This window comes from Lacerta agilis, chromosome 3, assembly GCF_009819535.1.
Source record: "Lacerta agilis isolate rLacAgi1 chromosome 3, rLacAgi1.pri, whole genome shotgun sequence".
Lineage (NCBI taxonomy): Eukaryota > Metazoa > Chordata > Lepidosauria > Squamata > Lacertidae > Lacerta > Lacerta agilis.
In genome coordinates this window covers 75,584,860-75,612,095 of record NC_046314.1, presented here as the reverse complement: position 1 = coordinate 75,612,095, position 27,236 = coordinate 75,584,860, and the positions used below count along the sequence as shown (strand labels likewise).

At 41.9% G+C, this 27,236-nt stretch overlaps 1 protein-coding gene across 1 annotated transcript in view; it reads right to left on the bottom strand.

The window, feature by feature from the left end:
• Window positions 1-894: 894 nt before the first annotated feature.
• Window positions 895-27,236, bottom strand: part of CHRM3 (cholinergic receptor muscarinic 3) — a 219,936-nt gene continuing 193,594 nt past the window's right edge. Inside the window, exon 5 of the mRNA XM_033144342.1 lies at window positions 895-5,031. Coding sequence (XP_033000233.1) covers window positions 3,216-5,012 — 1,797 coding nt within the window. The 5' untranslated portion in view covers window positions 5,013-5,031 and the 3' untranslated portion in view covers window positions 895-3,215. The remainder of the gene's footprint in view (window positions 5,032-27,236) is intronic.

The following is a 27,236-nucleotide window of genomic DNA, read 5'->3' as shown; positions in this document are numbered from 1 at the left end:
GGATTGACTGAGATGGCTCCGTTGGTGGAGCATGAGCTTCTTAAGATTCAGGGTTGGCGGGTTTGAGCCCCACATTGGGCCAAAAGATTTCCACATTGCAGGGGGTTGGACTAGATGATCCTCGGGATCCCTTTCAACTGTCCAGTTCTAGGATTCTGTGAAATCCACGTCTCTCCTTTTGTCCACGGTACCAAGGGAAAAGAAATCATTTACCTGTTATATTTGTTTGGGTATAATATGTAGTTGGCTTTTTAGATGAGCCTGGTATGAGAGCTTTATATGTGATGGTTTTCTAAAGTGCCTTGGGTTGCATGTGAGTTTTAAAAAATAAAAGCAGATCTGGCATTTGGTATGGGGTGCAATTCTGACATTCACTCAAGTTCACTGGGGTGCCCCATTTATATTTTATTTATTTGTTGTTTAAATTTACAACCCCACCTTTCTACACAATGGTATCCAATGTATCCCAATTCAGCACCTTGGGGTCCTGGCCTCTAAAGCAACATGCCACTACACTCCTATGCATGCTAGCTGTCCTAATCACTTGGTTCATTAGGAAAAGCAAACACACTCATCCTATAGAGTTCCTACCTGGAAGTTCTCCACTGCTTAGAGTCTGATAGTAGTTGCTGCTTTCCAACCTGTTTTGTGTCTGTCTGTCCGTCCCCCGCCCAATTCTGGGAAAAGCTTTTCCTGTTCAGTGTATACTTGTCATGCATCTCATAGGAGCTTTCCCCTATACACCTTTGGGTGTACGTGGCAGCTGCAGCTATCCTCACCTCCAGCCCAGCCCAGACCTGTCTATGTTGGTGGAGTGCAATAAATGGGGGAAACTCTTCCGTGCTCACAAATGGAACCTACTACAATCAGTGATGCACAGACCTGAAAGCTGTGTTCATTTCTCAAGAACACCTTTATGATTTTGCGTTTAAAGGACATTACAGTTGAAGACTGAAGAGCAATATTTATCAACATTTAAATAAAACATTTTGGTGGCTTTTATGTATAAACATTTCTTCATATAAACATAACACAAAATTAAATAGCTCAGATACACAGACACTATTTAATATACTTCCACTGTTGTCAAAATCATCTGTAAACACCATCTCACACTGAATACAAAAGCAGCTTTTATACCAGTTCTGTGTTCACAACACTGATTCCCCTTTTCATAAAGGAAGTTGCATTTTTATTTTTGTTAAATCTGAGTGTCAGGTCTAATGGAAAAAAAGGAAGAGAATAAGAAAAAAATCCACAAAGAAGCTTGGTCAATTGAAAGCATAATATACAAAATTACCTTTCAAAATGTAAGTAAATCTGAACAGAAACTGAGTTTTAAATTACAATCCTTTCCTTGGGGAAGTCCTGACTTTTATGAAGTACAGTATAGGCACAATCCACTTGGAACATCTCCTCTCCAATCATCACTGAGTGAATGGGAGTTGCGTAAGAGGATGGTGGGTTGTGTCCAAGATCTCAGGAACTGACCACATTATAAATACCAGGAGCCATCACTGCTCACATCTCAACTATAAATATTAAAGCCCTTTTTTGTCTTTCTCAGAAGGTGCTTAGCTATTTAAAATAGCAGACTACTTACATTAATTTGGGACATTGTACTGCACAAACTTGAATTTTCCACTACTGGTTGTAACAACAACAACAACAACGATAACAACAACAGAAGCTTTCAAGATTGACAAGCATTTTGAAAAGTGCCAAGTCAGTTTCTTTAAATACATAATTATTTTTTCCCATTTCTAAAAACACTTTCTAAATGTGCAGAAAATAGAGACAGACACTCATTCTGAGAATCCCCTGGTGCAGTCTGATTTAGGAGTCTGCCTGAGAGAAGTGATGTGCTTATTACATAGACTTTTGACTTCTTCAAACCCTTGAATAAATGCACTGAAATAATCACATGCTTTCTTCCTGGTGCTGCCCTCAGACCTCCTCCTTGTCCCCTCTTGCCCACCCCCAAACCAGCAGAGTGGGCGGGACTTCCCTAATCTGCACAGAAGTCACGGTCAACTTCTAAGCAACCTGGAGACTCCCAGAGCCACACTGGGCACTATCCTATTTGTACTGGCATAATTAAAGTCTGAGAACCAGGCCAAAAGTCCATCTGACATTCATGTTTGATGCAGAAGTACATCCTGAAAAGACTGCAGCTCCCAGAATTTTGTGTTCTCTGTTAAAGTAAATATTAGTAAGGATTCTCTCATCTGCATGTGGCCTCACATCTCCAGTTGAGAGACTGTGAGGTCTTCAAGGTACATCTCTGTATGAAAAATATACATGATACTCATTTCCATTGTAAAAATGTGTGGATATAGTAAGTGCCCTTATTTGTTTGTTTAAAAATATTTCTAACTCGCCCTTCATTGCAGAGCAATTCCAGGACGAGGCACAAACATAATTAAAACTGCATCTATAACAATCATAAAACAGGGGCCTTCTGGTGTTCTTCACTGTGGTGCTCATTTATTGTGAGGGGTTTGCCACTTTAAGGAGAAGCCAAAATTTCAGAATAAATTAGAAAACATAAATATAAGCTGAAAAATGATTTTCAAGGCCCCTTTGTGCTACTCGCATCTGACAATCAAGATAAGCAGTGCCTCAAAAGACAGGCATCTTGTTTCCTGGTAAACATATGGCAGGCTTTGAGTGCCTTGGTTCCTTCTCTGCAGGTTCTTTAATAACTTGGCCCACAAGAATTGTCATTACATCCAAAAGAGGTGTGGAAGGGAAGCTCTAAGAGGTTTGGTGCAACCTAAGCTTAGAATGCACACATATATTTTGTTTTGATAGATCCGTCCAACTAGTTACGTCAGCTAAAACCTACTTTACTCCTTAGGAATGGGCTAGCTGCATGTGCTCACCTGAGATCCCAGAATGGATTTACATTTGAATAATTGGGCAGATCACTAATAGCTTTCATAATTGCACTGCAACTCCTTGGGATTTTGTAGCAAAACCTTCAGGTGTTTGATTGTTCCTTAGTAAAAAAAACCTCTGCAATTGGTTTGTTTTTGCTTAATGTGGTATAAACCATTACATTAAACAGGAAGTATTAAAAGGATAGATGCATACACCAGACCGATCCTTTCTCATCTTGAAGATGAAATATTTGTAGTTGGCTCCTGCAACCACCCTCCCTCCCATTTTTGCAATCCCTTTAATATGTTTTTCCATTGTTAAAACATACTATTTTATGAAGCTTCCCTCGGAATCCGCTTATGAAAAATGACGGACTGTCTCTGCTGGTACTGTTGCTTACGTCGTTTACGTTTGTCACATTGACATAGCAGTAACATCTTAAAAGTGGTTCTGAATGTTTTGTTACACAGTGCATAGCACATAGGGTTCACTGTGCTATTGATGTAGCAAAGCCAATACCCCAGGTTCCAAAAGGTTTGGGGAATACATTTATTACAAAAGGTGTTCACCAAGACCATGATGTTGTATGGGGTCCATGTGATAATGAAGGCAAACAAAATGGCACTGAGTGTCTGTGCAGCTTTCTTTTCTTTGATGAGTGACATTCGTTTCCGCTTGGAGATCTGACTTCTTGTCTTCAAGGCAAACTTCTTGGCCAGGGTAGCTTCCTTGAATGACAAAGGCAGGGCAGCAGGTGCCTTATGTCCTGTTGAAATACCATCAGTAGCCTTTCCTGTGTGTGTTGCTGATCCTGGTTGAACAGGAAGTTTAGGAAAGCTCTTCTGCAAATTTCCATCTTCTAAACACTTTTGTGGATGAAGGTTTTTAGGCTTCTTGTCTTTTGACTCTGTGTCCATCTTCGACAATTCATCCTCTGACCCCTGTAGGTCTTCTGATGAGGGTTGCTTTGTAGAGTTTAGGATAGTGTTGTGTCCTGGAAGCTTCAGTACAATGGAATAGATAGCCCTGGTCTCAGAGGCAATGTCGTCTTCGTCCGACGAAGCAGAGTTCTCAAGAGATGCATTGCCATCGTTGTTGTTCCAGCTGTCACTGCTGCTGTGCTCCTGATCAACCTGATCTGGGCTTGGCTTCCAGCTCTTGGATGTCACCCAGAAGTGGCAGCCGCCATATTTCCTTCTCTTTGAGCGCTTTGTATTATGCTGCTGCAGCTCATAGCTGCTGCAGCTTCTAGAGCTGCCTGTCTGGTTGACAAAGCGTGCTGCCTCAGCTTCGCTGCCAGAGGCCTGGAGTCCTGCTAACTCTTTGGTACGCTTCTCTGTCTCCTTGTATATCCTCCAGTACAAAATACTCATAATGGTGACGGGCAAATAAAAGGCAGCTATTGCGGTGCCAAAAGTGATGATAGGCTCAGTCAGGAACTGGATGTAACATTCACCTTCACCAACAGTTCGCTCCCCAACAAAATATTGCCAGAACAGAATAGCAGGGGCCCAAAGGACAAAGGAGATGACCCAAGCCAAGCCAATCATCACCCCAGCTCTTCTGGTTGTTCGTTTTGCTCTGTAGGTAAGTGGCCTAGTGATGGAAAAGTATCTGTCAAAGCTTATGACCAGCAGATTCATAACTGAGGCGTTGCTAGCTACATAGTCGATGGAGAGCCACAGGTCACAGGCCAGGTTTCCCAAAGCCCAGCGGCCCATGATGATATATGTAGTGAACAGGTTCATAGAAATAATGCCAATGATCAAATCTGCACAAGCAAGGCTCAGCAAGAAGTAATTGTTAACAGTTTTCAGCTGTTTGTTGACTTTAAACGCCACAATCACGAGGATGTTTCCTATGATGGTCACAAGGGCCAAGAAGCCAGTGAGTAAAGCAATCAAGACAACTTGCCAAACAGTGTGGCCACCCAGAGGATCATCAGGAACTTGTGATCCATTGGTCATTTCCATAGTGGTGAAAGAGAAGCTCTCGTTTGTTTGGGAGAGGTCATGGCTGCTAGTGAATGAGGATGCATCACTTGGGAGGCCTGTTGTTTGGGAGTCTTGAATCCAGACAGCGCTCACAGAAACCAAGGAAGAGATTGTACTGTTGCTAGATGGGACCATTGTGACGTTCTGACATATTCTGCAAGGGGAGGTGGAGGAGAAAGAGAAGAGAGAGAGAGAGAGAAACAAATTAGGATTTGTTACTTTGCTGGCACCACTGTATCAATTATTATTAGTTGAATATCTAGGACATCTGAGATATCAAAGTATGTGAAGTGGTTATTGGAAGAACATTTTCAGCTGAGTTAACACAATTTGAGGGAAAAGCAAACGACAAAAACCACTTGCTTTATTAAAACTGCTGGTAGGATATTATTGTGAAACTGAACAGGTGACACATTTTATGGTTTGTTGGACACAAGATCTGAGACATTATATAAGCTTCAAGACTTGAACATAGTGAAAATTGTTCACTAGTTGCTAATTCAAAGGTAAATTGTTATATACTTGGTGGCATCTAACACCAAAACATTGTTTAACATTTTGACACATATGCTCAGTCATGCTGAAGTTGTAAGAATGAGGCCCTAATCAATAAGGAAGACCAGTCTAATATTAGAACGGCAATTCAGGGGCATTTAAATTTGGAATTTACATGACGAGTTTGCCTACGACGTATTGAGGACTGCTATTGCCTGCGATAAATCTCTTTCACAAATTTCATACTATTTTACCAAAAATAAGACGTAAACATAGTTACTGATCCTCAGCTGGACTAAAAGACAATTCTTCAAAGACTCTTTCAGACTGAGCACCAATCCCAACCTCACCTGCTTTCAAATTCCATCATTCAAATTCAGCCTGGTATATTCAATATAGTTATAATGTATTTGGCTTGTTATTTGATTGATAGATGTATTTTATTATATATTCTGTAAGCCACCCTGTATAGGCAAAATATAAACATATAAACACACACACATATAGAAATTATGTATATAATGCTTGCAGGCTTGCCATGGGTATCTGGTTCACCCCTGTGAGAACAGAATGCTGGACCAAATGGGTCAGTGGTCTAATCCAGCATGTAGAGAATCACTGATCCTCCAGATACTGCTAAACTACAGTTCCCATTATCCCTGGCTATCAGTCAAGCTTGCTGGGGCTGTTGGGATTTGTAGCTCAGCAACATATGGAAGAAAATAATACCTTACTACTGTGAGGATGATTGTCTGAATGAAGAAAGAACGGTCAACTGTGATTACAGAAGTCAAAGGAAGGGCAGGGGTGGCCCCTTTGCATGGATAAATACCCCATTGCTCACTTTTGCCAACACTGAAAGTGTCCCTTGGAGGTAGGAGGGCCCTTTAAATTAACTTCAAATATAAGGGTAATAATTTATTCTATTTGCATACTGTGTGAGGTTTTGCAAACCCAGCCTTTCCTTCTCATTTAAATCAACACACCCTATTTTTCTGCCGCCCTCAAAATGTTCTGTGTTACTTCCCCCACAAAGCTAGAGTCTATTGTGCTGATGGTCTTGGACAGAAGCCCAAACAAAGCAAAAAAAGAGAGAAGGGAACGGCAGACTTAGTATTCAAAATCCGATCTCCCTGTACCGCCAATATAATTGGCAAGCTTATATTTCTGCTTTGTCTGCACCGTTATCTAGATGAAGTAGTTTAAACATTGGAGGATTTAGAACTGTGAGATAGGGAAAGTATTATAAATTGCAATGATAACCTGAATGTTGTGTTAAATCTCCAACAATATAATGTTCTCTGATTTTCCCTTTATATCAAGACACGGCTCCAGAAAAACAGTCAGACTTGAATTCATTATTCCAGTTACATATTTGTGCCATTTAGAAATACTTCATTATCACACAGGAGCAATGAGTTGGGCACAGCATTTGGGGGGGGGGAGTGGCTGTCACATGTGCATAGCATCACATGCATGATGCCCTCCCCCCAGTCTGACCAGACCTGCTGGGACATGCTGGAGTCCCTTTGAGGATTGCCAGAGCGCCTTCCCAGTAACAAATCGCCCTCCAAGCCTCCTGCCTCGATCCAGCGGGCCAGCGCTCGCTCAAGAATGCTGCCTCAGCAGCATCCTTGCATGGCAATGCCCAGCCAAGCATAGGGGTAGCAACGCTGCTGCAACCTGACCCAGGATTGGAGCTGCGGCTGAGCGTGAAGGAGCTTGCAACTCCCTCTCACGTGCAGCCCTTTACAGGAGAGGGGCAGCAACACTGCTGTCACTGTCTCTTCTCCACTTCACCCCCGGGTCAGACCTGACTCAAGAGCAGAGCTGAGGCTGGACTTTCGTGCTTGCCAGGGGGCTGCAGGGGATGGCGGCCCCCTCAATATTGTGAGGACTCAGCCCCCTGCCTAGAAATACTGAGGGGGCTGAAGCCCTTTCCACCCCCTATACCTTGCACCCCTGTTATCACATTGCATATTAGCGCCAATTGGAAATGCTTCGTTATCATGATCGGAATTTATTTGCCTCTTTGAACCCTTCCTGTCCTTCACTCACCAACTGGGGTGTCTACTCACCCAATATCAATGTACAGATAATTTGTTTCTTTACAATGTATGTTGCTGGTGCAGTAGGTGATCCTGGAACTTTGCATTAAGCCTGTCATTATAAATATTGCACAGTATGAAGTTAAATGAATGGAAAGAAAAGAAGTGAACCTGAGAGTAGTGAAAAATGTTGAAAGGGGAATGGGCAGATGTCTACTACTACAGCTTTATTATTTTTTCATTAAATTTGTATATTGTCCTTCATGTGAATATCACAGGGATGATGTTCACAACATAGGAATACAAAATGAGAACACGAAAAACATAATAAAAACAAAACAAAACCAACGCACACATCTCAACACATTTAAAAGGACATACAATGTTAATAAGCCAAAGGCCTGGTTAAAGAGAATCCTTTTCACCTGGCACCATGGAATGAAAGTGACAGACGAGCCTCCCTGGGTAGAGCATTCCGCAAATGGAGAGTCACCACAGAAAAGGCCCATTCTCATATTGCCACCCTCTCGTTGAAGGGTACACAAAAAGGAGCCTCAGATAATGATTGCAGGGTCCGGGTCTATTCATATATATACTACCCCACATGCAACATTTCCAGCCTGTATGAGCCACCCAAGCTTCCTGCACTGAGTGGGGTCTGGGGGCTTCAAAGTGTTTATGAGGTGATGTATTTAGAAGCCTCTGCACAGCTACAGTAGGAACCCTGATAATGCACTGGTTTCTAGTTGCACAAAGGTTTCTAACACTGTTCAGCTGAATGTAGTTAAAAGCCTTCTTCAGACCCCCTGAAGTGTTGGAGTGTTAGGGAAAGGGCTTTCATGGACCACCTAGCGACCCTCTTCATGGACACATTTAATTCCTGGGGAGAGTTATGAAAACTGCTAAGGGAAGCTCAGGTGATGCCAGTCATTTTCAATTGCTTATAAAATGGGAAGACCCTTTGTCCAATCTGTCTGAGCCTTTGTTAGGTTTAATGTTTTTGGAGAGTAGTATAATACTTTGAGACTTTTATGTTATTTAGATGGAAAACACCAACGTTATAGATAAGACATGACAGGGTGGGTCTAAGCTATAATCATTGCAGAAACAAAGAACAAATGAAAAATGAACGAAACATTAACAATGAGAAGGGAAAGGAATAAAATGAATGGGGCTGTCAGAAGTGAAATGAAAGGTTTTGAAGTGTGCACCTCTAGTTTACATCTGTGCTCACAGATATATATATATAGTCAAAAAATTATATGAATGTTTAATAACAAAAACTAATAGACCAAAGTGGATCTCAGCCTTCCTTGCTTGGATGCCAAAGTTTGTGCTCCATGAACAGAGCTACCATTCATGGAAGGAGAGTTCTGCATAAGGTAGGAGGCTCCTTCCATTCAAGGAGTAAAAACTCAGGATCCAGTTCTCTGATTGCTGTTGCTCCAGCACCACTACCCAAACGTTATTACTGTAAGAAGAAAATAAAAATGGACTCAAACCAATTACTGTATTAGTTTAGATTTCATATATTTCTGTACGAATGACCTGACCAATCAATGCTAAATTAAGGTACACCACACATCTGGCAGTGTACTGATTTTTGAAATTAACATCTTGCGTTAATTTTATACACAAATGCAGTCTCAAACGTTATTGCTTAAAATTTAGGCAATCAGAGTTGATTGTTCATTCATACTTTGGCATTGCTTTATCTGTATTAATCAAAAGAAAGTGCATGATGCTGCCACATATATCTTTGAAGCATGATTTTAAAAAAATAAATCTAAGCCATAAACCATCATCAGGTTAAGCACATGAATTTTAAAAATATTGGCACTTCTTGTACCAAGAAGGAGTAGCACATCATATTTTATATTCCAGAAGCTCAGTGACTCATTCGTCTCATAATTTTTTGAGCTGATTTTCAGCCACTCCTAAATGATTGAAACACGTTTCAGTGAAGCCTTCCAGAAATGAATTTAGCTGTGTCACTTTGGTTTCTACCTCACTTGTCCTAAAATGAACTTGGGTGCTATAGAAGGAGTCATTTGTTGCATCTTCTAAAGAATATGGCAGGTTTCCCTTTGACTCTTGCAGATCACGGCTACAATATGAATTGGGGCACAATCCAGTCATCCTCACATTCTTCTGTTTTCATTCCCACACATTCTGCTCTTCATTTGGTGATAATACAGACCCCAGCCTTCTTGGTGATATAGCCCAGCCTCTAGAATGCCTTCTAGAGACAGTAAGTACTGTAAAGGTAAAGGGACCCCTGACCATCAGGTCCAGTCGTGTCCGACTCTGGGGTTGCGGCACTCATCTTGCTCTATAAGCCGAGGGAGCCGGCGTTTATCCGCAGACAGATTCCGGGTCATGTGGCCAGCATGACAAAGCCGCTTCTGGCGAACTAGAGTAGTGCACGGAAACGTCGTTTACCTTCCCGCTGGAGTGGTCCCTATTTATCTACTTGCACTTTGACGTGCTTTCAAACTGCTAGGTGGGCAGGAGCTGGGACCAAGCAACGGGAGCTCACCCCGTGGCAGGGATTCAAACCGCTGACCTTCTGATCAGCAAGCCCTAGACTCTGTGGTTTAACCCACAGCGCCACCTGGGACAGTAGTGCCCTTTAAATGCCTCTTAAAAACTCATAGTTCTCCCCAAAGTTTACTGTAATCTGACTCTCCAATTTTTCAGGTTTTGTACATGGCTCAGTTTTATTTGTGATAAACAGTTGCATTTTGTTTTCATGTTATTAGAAAATTTTGTTGAATGTTGTGAGCTATTATAAATGTGAACTATTAGGATGAGCCCCAGTGAATGCAGCTGATGTTCATATCTACGTCTAGTCATGAAAGCAGAGGAGTTTTCATACACAAACACCTGCTGCTCCCTTTCTGCCTAACTAGTAATCAGCAACACCACTCTGACAGGTTCTAGTCGCCATTGAAGTTGTAGTCACCTATTTAACTTGTGGTTTTTTTGTTGTAAATTTAGCAAATTACCAAATTTTCTAGAGACCGCTGTGGACATTCATATAAATTATGATTATGTCATTACTTTTAACCAAATAATGGGCAACAAGGTCTGTCTTACAGCTCAAATAGAGTAAATTAGCTATAGCATGACATAAATTGTTAATATGACCTTATTATACTATGAGGACCACAAGCTATATCTGCTTTCTCTATTATACTATTTCGGCACAACCCAATGTTATGTTAGCAGCAGGAATTTCCTGTTTCAGAGCCAAACTTCTAAGCTTTACTTAACAGTTGCCCAATTAAGCTGATGCACCATGCCAAAGGGTGAGGCTGCATGTATTAATTTGCCCTATATTGGCTGTATTGATCCCAAAGTATGAGCAGCAGCATAGATACAGTATATAGATGTAAGCTTACATTAACGCTATATAGTAGTATCCACTAGATGGTGCAGTAAACATGCAATAGCTCACAAATAGAAGTTGTCATCCCCGTTCCCCATCCCCAGTCAGATGAAATTGCTGCAATTAATGTATGTAAGATCAAAATAACACTTTCCAAAAAGGTAATAAATATTTGCAATACACTGCTTATTTGTGGATTTGGAAGCTAGAAATGTACAAGGGAACATTTTGTACTGCTTTTGCTCCTAATTGATTTTTGTTAAGCCCTATATAGTAGTTCCTGTTGCAGTAATAAATGAATCATAATCTTGCATGTAAGTTTACAATTTAGTACAAGCACATGATATAACATGAGAAGTAGCCAGAACAGCAAGCCAAGTTGAGTTACTATTTCAAAAGATCAACCATATGACAATTATGGAGAAAGCACATAAATCTTGGCATTCCATCCAGGCATTCGGAGATAAGTTGGAAGATGATGTTAAAATGGATTGGGTTTAACAAGCATGATGAACTTGTGATAGCAGCAGAAAAAGCAGCAAGTGAATAGGTTTATTAACACATCGGTAGTATTTACCACTGTACTGTAAATTTACCACTGTGTTATTGTCTTTGGCTTGTCAGTGCATGTAGAGATGGAGAAACACCCCAAAGTTAGAAGCTACTTTCTCTTCCCCTCGCCCTACCCACCCTGTAGTAACTTCTTGTTTGCCCCAGCCCTGCAAAGTTCTACTCAGTAGAGACCTTTGGCAGAACACAGGCGGCTTCTGCAACCTTAATGGTTGGGTAGAAGAGGGAACAAGCTACACCTGATAAGTTATCCCATCTGCACAACTAATAATATTATTATTATTCTGGTACCTCTCAGGTGGGCACCACTATCATTATAAGAGAACAAGTGAGGTATTCACAGTGAATTCTGGCATCTCTTTTTCTAGAAAAATAGTACTGTATATGGAGAAATACCATCATGTAGCAAAGTGCTATCAGAGTGACCTTGATCAAGGTTATTTATGAAAATGCACTTTTGATTTATAGCTTGTGGTGGGAAAGTGTGGTGAAACGTCCTTTTCTGTCAAGAGTTCATTAAGGCTTGTTTCACAAATCACAGGTAACTGAAGGCTTTAAATTTATTATACTGTAATTGTTCTGAATTTTTAATTTCGTTACACAGGTAGCATTTATATCTTAAGGATTTGTTACACTACATGTTGCTGTTTGCTGTCTCTTGTTATTTTTAGGTGATTTTGTGCTTATGGCAATTCAGTGCTTGTGGGGAAGTCTAATTTCTCCCCCATTCTGAAACCACATTTTTTGGGTGATATGTGAAAGTGAAATTAGACAATACTGTACAAAAACACCTTATGACAGAGGTTTTCAACCTTTTTGAGTCTACAGATTGCTTGACCAACTGCATTCTTTCTGTGGCACCCCTGTGGAGACCAGGAGCCCAGTTATGCCACTCCTTGCCTGCACAGCTGGCAGCCTCTCACCCTTTTTCAAACACCCTCCCTTGTGGAGTGTTCCCTCAGCCTCCTCTCTTCTCACCTCTCCTTGGGAATCTTCTGGGCAGCTGCTGCTGCCACCCCTGGTCTCAGTCTCTGAGCTGTCCCCTCCCTGCTCACTTTGCCCCACAGTCCATTCCCAACAGCAAGGGCTTGCTTGCCTACTCTGAGGCTGCCTCAGCTCCTGGCAACCAGCACCCCCTGACCAGTCCCAAAAGCACTATTCGCTTGCAGAGCTACTAACCAGGGCTGCTGCAACCAATAGCCATGCAATTATTTGGGAGGGAGAGATGTGATAGGGCACCAGAGGAGAGAGGGAAGGAAAGAGTTGCCCACGACACCCCTGACCATCATTCAAGGCACCCCAGGGTGCTGTCAGGGATAAAGGGATTGCTCGAGAGGAGCGGGGGGAGAGCAGAGATGAAACGGCAGAGGAGAGAAAAGGTTGGGATTCAGCCAGTAAGGGGAAGGGGCTGAGATATCGAGAGCAATTACCTATAATTAATACAGATACCTCTAGCTCTCCCAGCCCTCATCAGCAAACGTCTCAGAAAGAGGGAGAGCACATACTGTCAGTAGCCGACAAGGGGGGGAGCAGAGGGGGGGACGTAAGCGTCGACATCATATTAGAGGGACAAGGGGTTTCCTCTGCTGGCGCGCGCGCGAAGATTCCAGTCTGGAAAACTGATTAGCAAGGGAGTAGACATGATTTCAACACTCTGTAACTCTTAATGCTTAATAAACAGTTTTTAAGCTCACCGCTGGAGCTGGCCGTTACTCATGAGCAACATCAAAGGCTTGTGAAGCCTGTTACAGAAACATTGGTTGAAAACCACTGCCTTATGACATTGGGTAGGGCGAGGTGGAAGATCTTCTATCATTAGCAGTCAGTGCAACAGTGGTGCTGCTCGCCTGACTTATTTCAAGTGCTGCTGCTGCTGCTGCTTCATACTGGAAGGCAGAAGTGGAGGGGCAAGGTTGGCATGGTGCAAATGCATTGGCATAGCCAATGCAGAGGTCCACCAGTGTGTTTGCACTACACCATCCTTCACCTCCCATTGGTCACCACAAAACAGATGATTGGAGGTTATGTTAGCATCCCACCTCACTGACTTCTACTGCCCTTTATTTTAATCAACTTGAGCACTGATACCCAACACTTTTGCTATGCATCAAATTAAAGAATGAAACAAATCTTTGCTAGCATAGAGTCAGGCTAGCGATTATCATCCTAGGCTAGGATAACCAAATTGTTCCATTATTGTTCCCCAAACTGACTTAATTCTGCATAAATTAAGAGAATGACTCTAATGTTGGAGTTGCTGTGTACTGGGACTCAATATAACTACCGTTATCAATACTGCTGCAGCACATAGGGTGGGTGAGTGTGGTTTCTTGTCAATATGAAAGAGAGTAATCAGCATAGAAATAAGAAATATCAGTATGTCAAGAGGGACATTTTAAAACCTCTTATAAACCTAACCATAGTTTGAAAAAAAAGTATCCATACAAAATTGGACAGGAAAAGAAAAGAAGTAGATAAAAGGGGAAAGGATGATGAATACACTGGAAGAAATGACCTATGTAAAGTTAAAGGGTCCAAATAGATACAGCTTGGTTTAAAAAAAAAGATACACAGAGGGAAGAAAAAAATGAGAAGGCCACCTGATACTTCTTTCCAGCTATCTGAACATTCAGCACTGAAGGGAGAGAGAATATGTAAGGAATCTCTCTCTGCTGGGACCCAACAAGGCCTCTTGGATGTAAAAGCAGCAGCAATACCACTCAGCTAACAGATAATTTCCATTAGCTTAAAGTAGTCATAACTCTTTAGTTTCTTTCCTCTTGGCCTACAGCCACTGCAGAACAAGGACATTGCTAACTATTTGGGAATAGCTAGAAGTGATAGGATAAGGACTTCATAACAGTAATATTGATGGCTATAAGTGCACAGAAATATTTCTTTCAAAAATGATATAGTGCCTGAAATTGAGCCAAAGGTAAGAGTCAGAATTTCCCAAAACTTTGAGGCTTTTATCTATGAGGAGACATAAACTACCCAACTTCCCTGTTTATTTTTAATGGAAATTGTGTTGTTATAAAGATTTGCATGATAATTACAGGTCAGATAACAAGCCATTAAAAGCCAGAATATCATTATTATGTACAGAGTTCCAATAACTGAAAAATAAGCTTATTTCCCTTAGAACTGTTTTTTTTAAAGTCTATCTTCTTAAATCTCTCCATTGTTTAGGCATGAAGCTTTCCTATTTCATGTAGTAATGGAATTTATGTTGCCGGGGGGGGGGAGGGATGGGGGACGGACTATACTGGTCTAGTCAGCTCATGATGAGAGTGGTGCTGAGTAATGGCATTCAAACTTTAAATATATAGAACTGGATTTTCCCCACAGAACATAATTTTTAAGCTCTTTCCGTTCTTGTGCAAAATACAAAGTAAAACATTTAAGGGCATGCCTAGCTACCATAATGAGATGGTGTTAGAAAGCTTTCATTTAATACATTGGGAGGAATTCAATGTTCTAAAAAATGGTGCCCAGTTATAAATATTATCCTGAAATACAAAATACCACTCACTCTTATAAGAACTTGCTCTCTATCTTTACTTACATCAAAAATTCATTGGACGTTTCCCACATTTGCCTCATAACATCACTTCAGAAGTTACCCTCGTGGGCAAGTTAAGCCATATATCTCAGTAGAAGATTGACATGTGGTCTCATGTTGAATCACTTCACATGCCACGCGGGGTCTCACATGACTAAATGCAGCTCAATCTTCAAAACAAACAAAACATAAAACATAAAAACCCTGCACACAGAAAACTAGATGCCAGTAAGAAAGTTAAAAGAATCAATTCCCACTTAACTTGCCAGTTGTCAGTGTTCAAGGATTTACATTTGCTTGTTTGTTTAAGGTATGGAGGAGCAATCTGGACTCCAGCTGCAGTCCACAGTGATACAACCAGACACAGTTTTACCACCTTACGGTATCTGCTGTTCATGTGAAGGATAGGCCTCAGAGAAGCATGAAACTGGCATACACACCACCAACACCACCCTTGATAATTTGTCCTAGATCTGCTTCAATTTTCCAAGTATTTCTCTTAGACTAAATTCCCCTTAACAATTTGCTTTAGACAGAGCTAGAGTGGGGGTGGGGGAACATAAGTTTCTCTAAGCTTTTTTGGGAAAAAAATATATATATATATTTGGCCTCATCCCAGTGTGATTTGCTTCCCTCAACATTCCATTGATGCTTCCCCTAAACAGGAACTTCTAGGCTTGACCTGAAATTCCACTTCAGGTAAAATTCATACTCTGGTGCAATCTCATAAATTTGGTAGCGGTCTGAATGTAAATGATGTGAGGCTTTCAGGTTACAACACAGTTACTAAAGAGAAGGAGCATTCAAACAGGGACAACTCGAGGCTGGCAATAGGAGAATGATAGCCAATCTGAGGGAAGGATTGCTGTTTTTGTAATACATACCAAAGCTGCCTGAAAAGAACCTGTGAGTTTCCAGGAACTACATAGTTTAGACAGGGCAGGGGGAGCTGTAGAAACCAGAAATCAGGTAGAATGTGTAGAACTATGGTTGAGAGCAGATGATGCCTAGAATGCTTGGGTGTCAGTTGGGACAGAAGGAGGAAGATGGAGGACAGGGGAAGAGAAAGGATTCTCCCTCTCAAGTCTCTGACCACTTACAATAAGTTGGGGGGGGGGGGTCAGCCTGGGAGGATGCATATTGGGAGCTTAAAGCACTTTCCCCTGCACTATATAATTACATTGCAGAAGTAAGGAGAAGACACTTTTCTTCCCTCCCTACTCTCCAGAACAGTGTGTGCCCCCTTCTATAAAATGCTGGTTTGGGACTGGCAGTCTTCTAGTGCCAAAACAATTGGACAATGAAGGTGGGAAGGGAGATGTATCCATCCATCCCTTCCCTTTGCTGAACCTCCCTTCCCCAGGTAACCGGTCTGAATTGCAGTTGTTGTTGTTGTTCAGTCGTTCAGTTGTGTCCGACTCTTCGTGACCCCATGGACCAGAGCACGCCAGGCATGCCTATCCTTCACTGCCTCTCGCAGTTTGGCCAAACTCATGTTAGTAGCTTCGAGAACACTGTCCAACCATCTCGTACAAAGCTCTTATTCCAGGCTGCCTAGATCCCAAAATACTCCTGTTAAGGGTGGGGGTACACTGCAACATTATGCAGCAGATTTTACTTGTACCTACAAATAATAAAACACAACTATTAAAAATTTACATAGACGTCAACACTATGCTGCTGTGTATCCATGGAAGAAACATCCTGCAGCTGTGAAATATCAAAGCTCAAACAGTTCAAGGAAGAGCCTTTTGATGACTCTTCTATCTCCCCGCCTTTCACCTGTCCTTTATCATGCATTTACGCACAGGAGGTAGCATCTTTCACTGCCAAGGTGGAGGCAAATTGCATCAGACAGAAGGAACAAAAAGAGCTTCATTAACGAAACAGAGGAAACAACTTTGCCAATGTAAAGTGTCAGCAGAAACCATCCGGTTCAGTTTCAGACTTCAGTGACCTTATGAGAACAGAGCAGGTAGAAAGGGAATATTAAAAGTTATGACTACCCTTGATTGAGAATCACCACTCCATAGAGAGAAATGGGTGAATGCATTTCACCTTGAGACTCACTTCTTGCTAACAACCCTCTTTTCATTTCATAGTGTAATCACTCTTTCAGATAATATGGTAGGAAATGTTACAAACTGAACACACACCGTAATTTCTAAGCAGGGGGGATTTCTGTAACAGCTTTATACATAAAAGCCTCATTTTGCTACCATAGAGCTCACTTGGAGCATCAGCCAAAACTCCAATGTGCACATAGATTTTTGCCCCTATAGTGGCTGCCTCATTCTCTTCAATGTCTGACCTTACACAGTGCAGAGCTCTGCAAGGGAGGAAGCCCTTGTGAGCACACCATGACAATGGGACACTCTTCAACAGCAACAACAGGATTGGAGTACCTCATCCAAGTGAAATGGAGTTTGCTGCTTCCTGAGAAGTTACGCATGCTTCTCGTGTGGCCATGATTCAGGCTTGGCTGAAGACCAATGTGCTGCAAGGTTTGAGTATCCATTGACTATTGGCTTGCTGGCTTTATGGATGGCTGTGGATACCTCCTCTGATTGATCTGAGTTGCGGTGGAACTATGAAAAGTCAGCTTGGATCAGACATATGTAAACACAGAGCAGTGGAGCTGATTTTTTTCTAAATGGGACCAATGATGTGCAATTTACACAGAAGGATCCCGGGAACTACAAGACAGCCATGTGGGTGCAATATTTTGCATTACAGCATTTGGGGTCCCAAAGGCCTAATGAATGTTTGGGTTTCAATAGTGACTGCTGAATTAATAATAATAATAATAATAATAATAATAATAATAATAAACAACGACAATAATAATTTATTATTTATACCCCGCCCATCTGGCTGGGTTTCCCCAGCCACTTTATGCCTATGGCATTGGAGTGTGCTAGGGATGTGAACCCTGACAGGGCAGTAGTGCTCCCGGACTCCCTATCAGAGTGCAGGCATGGAATGTAAATGTAATCTGGTATATGAAATAAGGCTTTTGAATACTGAATTGCAGCTAATTGGTCTTTTGGTTCAGTTAAGTTAGGTTCCAGCTCATGTGGGCTTTTTTTTGGGGGGGGGAACAAGATGGCTGACCAGACAGCTAGGCAGGCTTTGGAACAGAGACAATGATCATGTGTTGCCAATGTCCTTTTCAGATGTTAAAAGTTGGGTTGAACAGACCATGCTGGCTAAATTGCAAGGGCAGTAGGAGGTGTGTTCCATGGATTAGAATGGTGTTCTCCTTTTGTCCACCGTTGGAATTGTTTTGAATGTTTAAACTGAAAGGATGTAAGAGTCAAGTTAGTCGGTTCTAAGTGGTTTGTGCAAGCTTAGGAGGATTGCCTCTGGGTATCATGGGGTAGACAAAATGATTGCTAATGTTATATTGGATAGCTTGTGGTATATGGAACCCAGAGAGCTTCTTCTTTATAGGTTTACTGATTTGGGTGTTACAAATTTGTCTGTGGGGGCTGCCCTTCAGGACAAGAATTTCTCGGGCTTGGCGCTGGAGATTTAATGGCAGCTTGTGAAATATCTGAGGCTCTATGAAAGGCTTTGAGTGAAGTGTGATCATATGGTTGCTAGTAGGTGGCAGCATTTTGATCTTGGCATGCCATTAAATCCGGAGGAGGAGGAGGAGGGGGTCAAAATTTTGCATTGCTCCCATGAATGTTAACATTGTTTAGAAAATAAGCCCTCTATGGGGATCACACTTACTATAGTGTGTAATAATTATTATATTCTAAATCTGGTCCCAAATTGCTGTAACTGTAAGATAACTGAAACATTCTACTTTTGATAGCATATTTTTGTGAAGGGTTATTCATTTGGCTGCCAGCTACCATTTTGGCACTTCTGTTGCCTGCTAAAATAACAGCATATAGACACCCAGATAAAGCTTCACTTATTAGTGTTCCAAAAATAGAAGAAAAGATTTTGCTTAGATATTGCATCGTTCTTTTCCACAATATAAGTGTTTTGTCCCCACCATCTGTTTCTCCTTAGCAGTCTACTCTAATTGCTGTGGAATATTTGCAGAGACAACACATATTTATAAAGACTTTGGGTTGGATGCAAAGGTTCCCTTCTGTGAATGGAAGGTGTCATTCTGTTCATTGAAGGGGTATGGATTCAGCAGGGGGGAAGGCAATTTGACTATTCCACCTTCCACTCCCCTCGCCACTTCCTATGCTGTCCTGGAGGATCTCCCAACCCTCTCTAAAGCAAACTTTGAGGGTACAAGGAGAAGTGGGAGCTGAGGCAAATGCACCATTGTATGAGAGTAACTCGGCTCACAGAACTCTTGGCTCCAACTCAAGGTTAATAGCAATTCTTTAAATAGATATTTGACAATGATAGCACATGCCTAATGGCAAATAATGGGGGGGGGCGGGAGACATTGACACAATAATAATGCATCAGTGGTAGATTTATTCTGCTTTAGTTTGCTCTACAATGCTTCCCTGATGCTAACACAATCTTGTTGTCTGGAAGGGCTTTAGTGCAACAAAAGTGGAACAAAAAGAAACCAGAACATTTATGGTATACCTAACTATAGGAGTTGAGTAGAAGGTTATGGGATATGCACTGATTAGAAATGAAGTATGACTGCCCCAATAGCAACGCGAATAAAAAGGATGTCTAGGATGGTTCCAGTATATTTTGTTTTGCAACTTTATGAATTTGAGGCTTTGAATCACAAAGGTTTTGAATGATGCAGTCATCTACTTAGAAGTTCTCCTGCTAACCTTTCTACTGCAAGAGTACTTTTTCTGTTTTTGAAAAGAAAAGAAAAACTACTGTGGAGAGCTCACGTAAGATGAAAATGTCTCACAATCACTAAAAATTGAAATCAACTCATGAAAAAAGGGCTGTGCATGTGAATTTGAATAAAACCCAAGGATGGAACTGAACATCTTATTGTTGAAACTGGTTTAAAATGTTTCATCCCCTTTCATTTGTGGGCCCCTTTCATTTGTGTTTTCTGAGATCAGAATCTTCTAGCAGAGCCCACTGCAGATTCTTATTTGTAAAAACAGCTTCTCGAGTACTACAGTTCTGCACCTGTCAGAGAAAATCAATGGCATTCACTGACCTTTATCTCCTTTCGCTGAAATAGCAGTGCAAAGATCAAGAGCTGCTACTCAGCCAACAAGAAATTGAGAAATTGCAGTTGATGGTATAAGGCTAGCTGGTCAAATTTAACTTGCAGAGTCCCCTCTAGTTATGGCCAAGAAGAGTAGGGAGCAAAAACATTCAATATCATAAAAGAGTGGGTCACTTAATGTTTGATCATGAGATGGAATAATGATTTCTACATTCAATTCTAGAACAGGTATCTGAATTGAACATTGGCTCAAAGGGGATTCCATGCAAATGCCTACAGTATTTTACATTCCTTATATAAGCTGTGACATTAGTCTCTTGGCCATTTTCCAGGTCAGCTAAGATTAATCTATTGTCACCAGAGTGGCGTATCATTCAGGCCAAGGAGTTTGTCAACACCCACCATTCTTCAAGAGGCAAAGCAGGTGTCATTAAAATCCCACCAACCAGTTTGATTTAAAAACAACAGAACACCACTGCAACCATTATAGGGGTGGGTTATTAATTAGTCTACTAGATGAAGGGAAATGGATATGATACAGCAAGACCTGGGTGGGTAATTAATTGACAGTCCTTCTGTGAAATGGTTATTTTGTTGAAGGATCTAAGGAGCACTTTAGTGTTCTGATGCTCAGATCTCACCTCTGCCCTACACTCAGTTTCTCAGGCAGGTTACTTGTGGGCCTGCGGTTGTGTTGCACAACATCTCTCGGATCAAATGAGCATTTGGGGGCTCAGATCCTATTTCTGCCTTGTGTTCGGTTTGTGGTCTTGGACAAGACTCATCTAGTCAAGCAGTGTTCCATTTGTTTATGGAACAAGCTAAAAGCTTTAGGAAGCTCACAAACAGGGCATGAGGGCAACAACACTTCACTTCTGCATTCGGTATAAAAATAGACCAGGGGGTTTATGTGATGTTTTTTATATGAGTTCGGTCTTTCCATGTTGTCATCTTTCAGGCTCTGCTCTGTGTTTTCTAGAAAATACTCTCTGCAAATAATTTATTGACCATATTGTGTATGATCATATCAAGTGGTCTGTGGCTGAACTTAACTTTCTTAAGATATCTTGCCCTATGCAGTGTTTTGGAAATGGTAGCACAGTTGTGTTGAACCTGAGGGTTGATGACATGTCTGGACAGTGTAGTGTAGTTTGATGGGATAGGACTTGCAAATCCATTCAAAAACTATGCACCTAAGCGGAACAGCACATTTTCTGTGGGCTCTTCATTGGAACCCACCAGCTTCCACCAAGTTCTGTGTTGCTGACCCATGACACTGCATGCTCCATTGGTGAGGGTGGCTTGGCACAGTGGATGGGATATGTAGAGCCAATACTTCTGAAGAGCACCAGCCTCCATTGATAGTCACAATTATAACTATTCTAATACATCACAGTACAACATACACAGTAGAACCTCTACTTGGGCCTGATCCAAGTCGCGAACGCAGCAAACCCAGAAGTAAATACTGGGTTTGCCGCGATTTGTGTACGTGCAGAAGCGGCTTCTGCCATTTGTGCACATGCAGAAGGGCTGCCACCGTCTGCACATTGCAGAAGTGGCTGCTGCCATCAGCACATGCGCAGAAGTGGCTGCCGCCGTCTGCACATGCGCACAATGGCGCTTCTACCAGTGACCCGTTTTGCCTAAAGGATGGGCCACCAGAACTGATTAAGGTGGTAAGTAGAGGTTCCACTGTATTAGTTTTCAGCTAGTATCATCAAAGCTTAAAAGCTAAGTTTTGGAAAGAAACAGAAGGTGCCAGAAAAGGACAGGATTTTTTTTTTTTTTAATATTTACCCTTTCCATCATCCACAGTTCTGACTAATAGGCAGAACAATGATTTTGTGCTACTACAGTTATGCTAACAAATATGCTAAGTATGCTACAGACTATGACCATAGGTAAGCTGGGATCTTTGCGAAGGCCTCATTACTTGATGTTTCTCCGAAAACGTATTTACCAATATTTTCGGGGGGGGGGGAGCTCCTTAAAAATTCCCTGTAGCTCTGAACATGGTGGTTGCTCCCCCAGGCTAAGACAGAAAAAAGAGGTGCTTCCAAATATTGAAAAATGAAGAATATTGGTAACCTAGACAGTATCAACTATGCTGAATATGGTCTGCACAGCTAAATATTTCAGAGGCGGGAGAGGACAAAGGTGAAGATGCTGTGTGAGTCTATGTGCATGAGTGATCGCTTGCAGAGGAGCAAATGTCATTTATATAGCCAAATGTTGTGTATATAACTAGACATATGTGAGTTCCAGAATATGCTGGTGTGCATGAGAAGTCACACTGATTTCTGCAACACCTCTAAGAGCATCTCTGTGGGGAGTGGGGAGCTAAACCAAGAAAATAAACTCTAGCTATTGAATGTTTTGAAAGATACTTGGTCAGGAAGCAAGGAATTCAGCTCTATAACCAGAGCAATAAATCATTTTTAAACTGTTCCTGTAATTTTATAATTCAGATGATGGATTCAATCATTTGAATCCAACGGAACTAATTCTGAATCCAATTTTGAGAGATTAAACATTTGTATTTACACATCTCTCCATAGCATGCATACCAAGAGAAGAGCTCTAAAAAGGCTGGTTTCTCCTCAGATTGTATAAATCTTTCACCTTTTACTAAAAAGGCAATAAATTCACTTAAAAAGCAGATGTCTTACTGAAATAATATGCAGAAACATTTTTGCACACACTATAGGAAAAGAAATGAAAGCTGGCAGTAAGGCAAACAAAAATAAGCAAATTATAAAATTAAGGAGCAGATTGCTGAACTACATTAAGACAAATGCTACTTCTACTGTGGAGGCTGAATCCCCATACCTGTACAGACTGCAATGAAGTCAATATGGTATAACATGCCAAAGCTCTGCAAGGATCTCATCCACATTTGCAGCTGATGTGTGTCCATAGAAAACTGAATAGGGGCTCTTGTGCTCACCAGGTCTGATTCTGAAATAACTAGTATCCAAGTATATTGCCTTTATAGTGTCCAAGTCAAAGTATATTGACGTTATCTTTTAAAAAAAGTGTAGATAGGTCATAGCACATCTCTGAGGAGTCTAAACCATCCTGTCCCTGGACTATGCAGACACAATGGGAGTGTGTGGGGGGGGGGATACAGCTATAAAGTACAGAAAAGAGGGTAAACAACAGGAGTAAAACATGAAACTGTGGGGACCTTCTGACATTGCACTTTGATTCCGGGAGAATAACTCTGAATCACACCAATTTGCCTTGTTATCCAGTCCCATACAGAGCTGACATAACCCCTAGAATATACCTACTAGGAGTATATTCAGTTGTCATTGAAATATTTTATGCCTGGCATCTGCTCAGTAGATGTGATCAATTGATACACTCCTGTTATAAACTCTGCATTATCAACAAGCTATCTGAACATTCTGGAGGTTTATGAAAAATTCACATTGAATTCTGATACTGCCTGGCAGCAATTAAGGTGGTCTATCAGATATGCACATAAAATATTGTTAGACATATCTGTATAGTGTATCTATCCTTTTTATCAGGACTTCTCAAATCCTATAGTAGGTTATAATACTAAATTTACGGCTCAAGGTAACACTTTGCCTTTTGGGAAGCATCTTTTCAGATTGATGCAAATTTACAACTGCATTGACAGCAGAATACTCCAGCTCAGCCAAGCACATTGTTCTGCTCCTAGCAGAGAGTTGGGGCAAAGCTTACGGTAACTGTTGGGGGGGGGGCTGTGATTGAGCAATTTACAATAAAGGGAGGGGGCAATGATATTTATACAGTGTAAGTGATATTCATTCTTTTTGAAAGACAAGCACAGGTTCCAACTGCTTATCACTTAAATCCCACTTAAGGGCTATATGAAATCCACATAGTGGCTGAGCAACTGTAGCGTTTTAGGTCACCCCCCCACCCTTTAAAGCATCAGCTCAACTGTTAGGGGAGTGTAGGGAAAGTACCATTGAAATGGCTTGGCTGGGCAATGTGGACAGTTGTAGAAAATACCTATGTAAGAGTTGTGAGGGATGCTTAACCAACAGGGTCTATTTCAGCTCAATCAAAGATTAAAATCTGTGGCAGGGAGGAAATTGAGGAACTGGGTTCCATTCCTATTTCACAGCCATTCTTTGAAATCACACTTCCACAAATTTTACAGTGCCGTTCTCCAGCCTAAAATGCACATTCTATGGTAAGGTGTGCAATTTTTTTATTTAAATAATATAAGGGGAAATTGTTGGGGGGGGGGAGAGAGAGAATGTATTCTAGGCAACATCAGGCAACGTTGTTTTCTCTTTCTCTCACAATAGCTGAACTCAGAATCATGCAATCAAGCAGGATATTGGGAGTTTCAGCTTATATATGAAACTGCCGGTGTTGTGTTATTCCTGTATTGCAAGGGATTGGACTAAGGGTCCCATTCAACTCTACAATTCTGTGTCAGCAGAATCTGAACCCAAGGTTTGTATGACCAATTCAACCCTGATTTAAGTGAGTTCCAGTTGTGCCTTAATAAGATTAAACTGAATTCTCAACTACTATACTACAAGACTGGTTTAAACATTTGTTCCGTACAGTGGTACCTCGGGTTACATATGCTTGAGGTTACATACACTTCAGGTTACAAACTCTGCTAACCCAGAAATAATGCTTCAGGTTAAGAACTGCTTCAGGATAAGAACAGAAATCATGCTCTGGCGGCCAGGGGTGGAGGAAGCTGCTTCGCCACCTGGGGCAGCAAACCCGGGGGCTGATTCACTCCGTAGCATGCGTGCTACCGAGCGGAGGCAAGTCAGGGAGGAGTGTCAGTGGCCCAAGAGAAGCCTGCCCCTCCCCTCTGCCTGCAGCCCGAGCGGGAAAGAACGAAGCAAAGCACAGAGTGGTGCCTGCTCGGTGCTTTGCTTCATTCCTTCCAGCTCGGGCTGCGGGGAGGGGTGGGGCTTGGCCCACCACTCACCTCCGCCTGCAGACCAAGCAGCAAAGTGCGCACCGATGGCTAATTTGCTTGGTGCGCGTTTGCTATTTCCGCCTCAAGTATGAGAAAGGCCATCTAGAAATCCTCTGAAAAAGCTTAATTGGCTGGCAACTTTATTCTGCTGACAATACAAAATACTCTGGCAGAGGGAACTGAGCAGACTATCCTGTCTATGACAGATGTGCGTTTAGATGAGTGCATGAATTGGGTCTTTCAGTCTGTGTTACAGCCACAGCAAAGATGGCATTTTTCCATCTCCGCCGTATTAGGCAGTTGGCCCCCTACCTCTCTCGCCCTGATCTGGCCACAGTGATCCATGCGACAGTCACCTCCAGACTTGATTATTGTAACTCGCTCTACATGGGGCTGCCCCTGAAGCTGACCCAGAAACTCCAGCAGGTGCAGAATGCCGCGGTGAGGCTCCTCACGGGGTCATTGCTGCGGGACCACATTCATCCAGTGCTCTACCAGCTGCACTGGCTCCTGGTGGAGTACAGGGTCAGGTTTAAGGTGCTGGTTTTGACCTTTAAAGCCCTATGTGGCTTAGGACCCTTGTACCTAAGGGACCGCCTTGCCTGGTATGACCTGGGTAGGACCTTAAGGTCCTCAAATAATAACTTTTTGGAGGTCCCGAGCCACAAGGATACTAGGTTGTATTTTAATCTGTATTTTAATGAATTGTTTTATGTTTTTGTTGTGATTTTATTGGTGTTAGCCGCCCTGAGCCCGGTTTGGCGGGGAAGGGTGGGGCATAAATAAAATTTTATTATTATTATTATCATCATCATCATCATCATCATCATCATCATCATCATCTTAGCTATGGAACATGCTCAAGCCTGGGCAATTTTACTTGGACTCCATTGATATTACTCAGCTGTCAGTGCTGACTTAACTGCTTGCAAAATCTGCTTTAAAAAATATCTACACACACACACACACGCCTCACAAAATGTTCTGAAGTCATTTTAAACTTATTCTTTGATTTACAAGTCTGTGTTGAATAAAAAGAGATAGCCCAACATTTAGTTCAGCTACTTTTGTTAGATGATCACTCCACATGCTACAGCAATCGAGTCTGCATTCTCCATGTGCAGCCTCCAGAGGTTCAGAACAGGTCAAGTGGAAGCCCCTTTCAACCACAATAACTAATGTTATTACTCTTCACCAAAGAGAGAGCTTTAGCTTTCAACCTTCAGAAAATATTAGCAAGTGAAGTCTCTTTTGCCCACTTTCCATAAATGGAAATGAGCTGAGGCCAGCATCCAAGCAACTCAGTTGGCTGGACCCCTGTTCAATGGGCCCATGTGGGAAATGTCTCCTACAATGCATAAGCTATACGGTAGGGATGACTAATCTGTGGTCCTCCAGATGTCACTGAATCCTTAGTACTATCCATTAGCCACTACAAGATCTGGAGAGCAGCATGTTCCCTACCCTGCACTAAGTTGACCTAGTATCTATTTGTAGAAGGGGGAGGATTCCTCAGCCTCTTTCCTTTCATTCCCAAGGTCAGTCTTGGGCCTTAGTCACTACTACACAATAAATAGAGAATCTGTATTTGAATGGCCCATGTCTCTTTTAGTTTGACCAGGTGTCTTACATATTGGATCATCTGGTATCTCCAGCAGTGCCTGGGATGGTGTCCTATTTAATGGACACATCCATTAAAATTCTAGGAAACTGGGTGCTCAAAGAAGAGGGCTCTGAAGTGACTAGCAGGTGGTGGAGTTTCTTCATTGTTATTTTACTTAATAAAAATGGGCAACATGGAAGCTCTGCTGCTGCACTGCACAAATTGAAGCCTTGTGTGAGGTTTGGAGCTTTCAGGGTTAAAGGAGCTCAACAGTTAGCCCCTCCCACAGGATGTGTCACAACATCCGGGTATCTGCTGTATGCAATGTCTATATGATTTATGTGACGCACTGTTTATTTCCTGTTCAGTCTTATTTTCACTTTTGAGCAAACTGGAGAGGCCGGAGATGCGGTCCCAGTCTCCGGGCAAAGCTTTGTAATTTATATGCTTGTAATTAAAGCGTTGCTTGCTTTAAAACAACCCAGGCGTTGTGGGAGTTTTATTGCTGGCACAAGGCACACATATCGCTGCGCAAGAAGAAGAAGTAAGAAGTTTGAAAAAACTCTGCAAAAGCACTGGAGAAGCAGGAGAATGCGTAAGGAAGCGTAGCT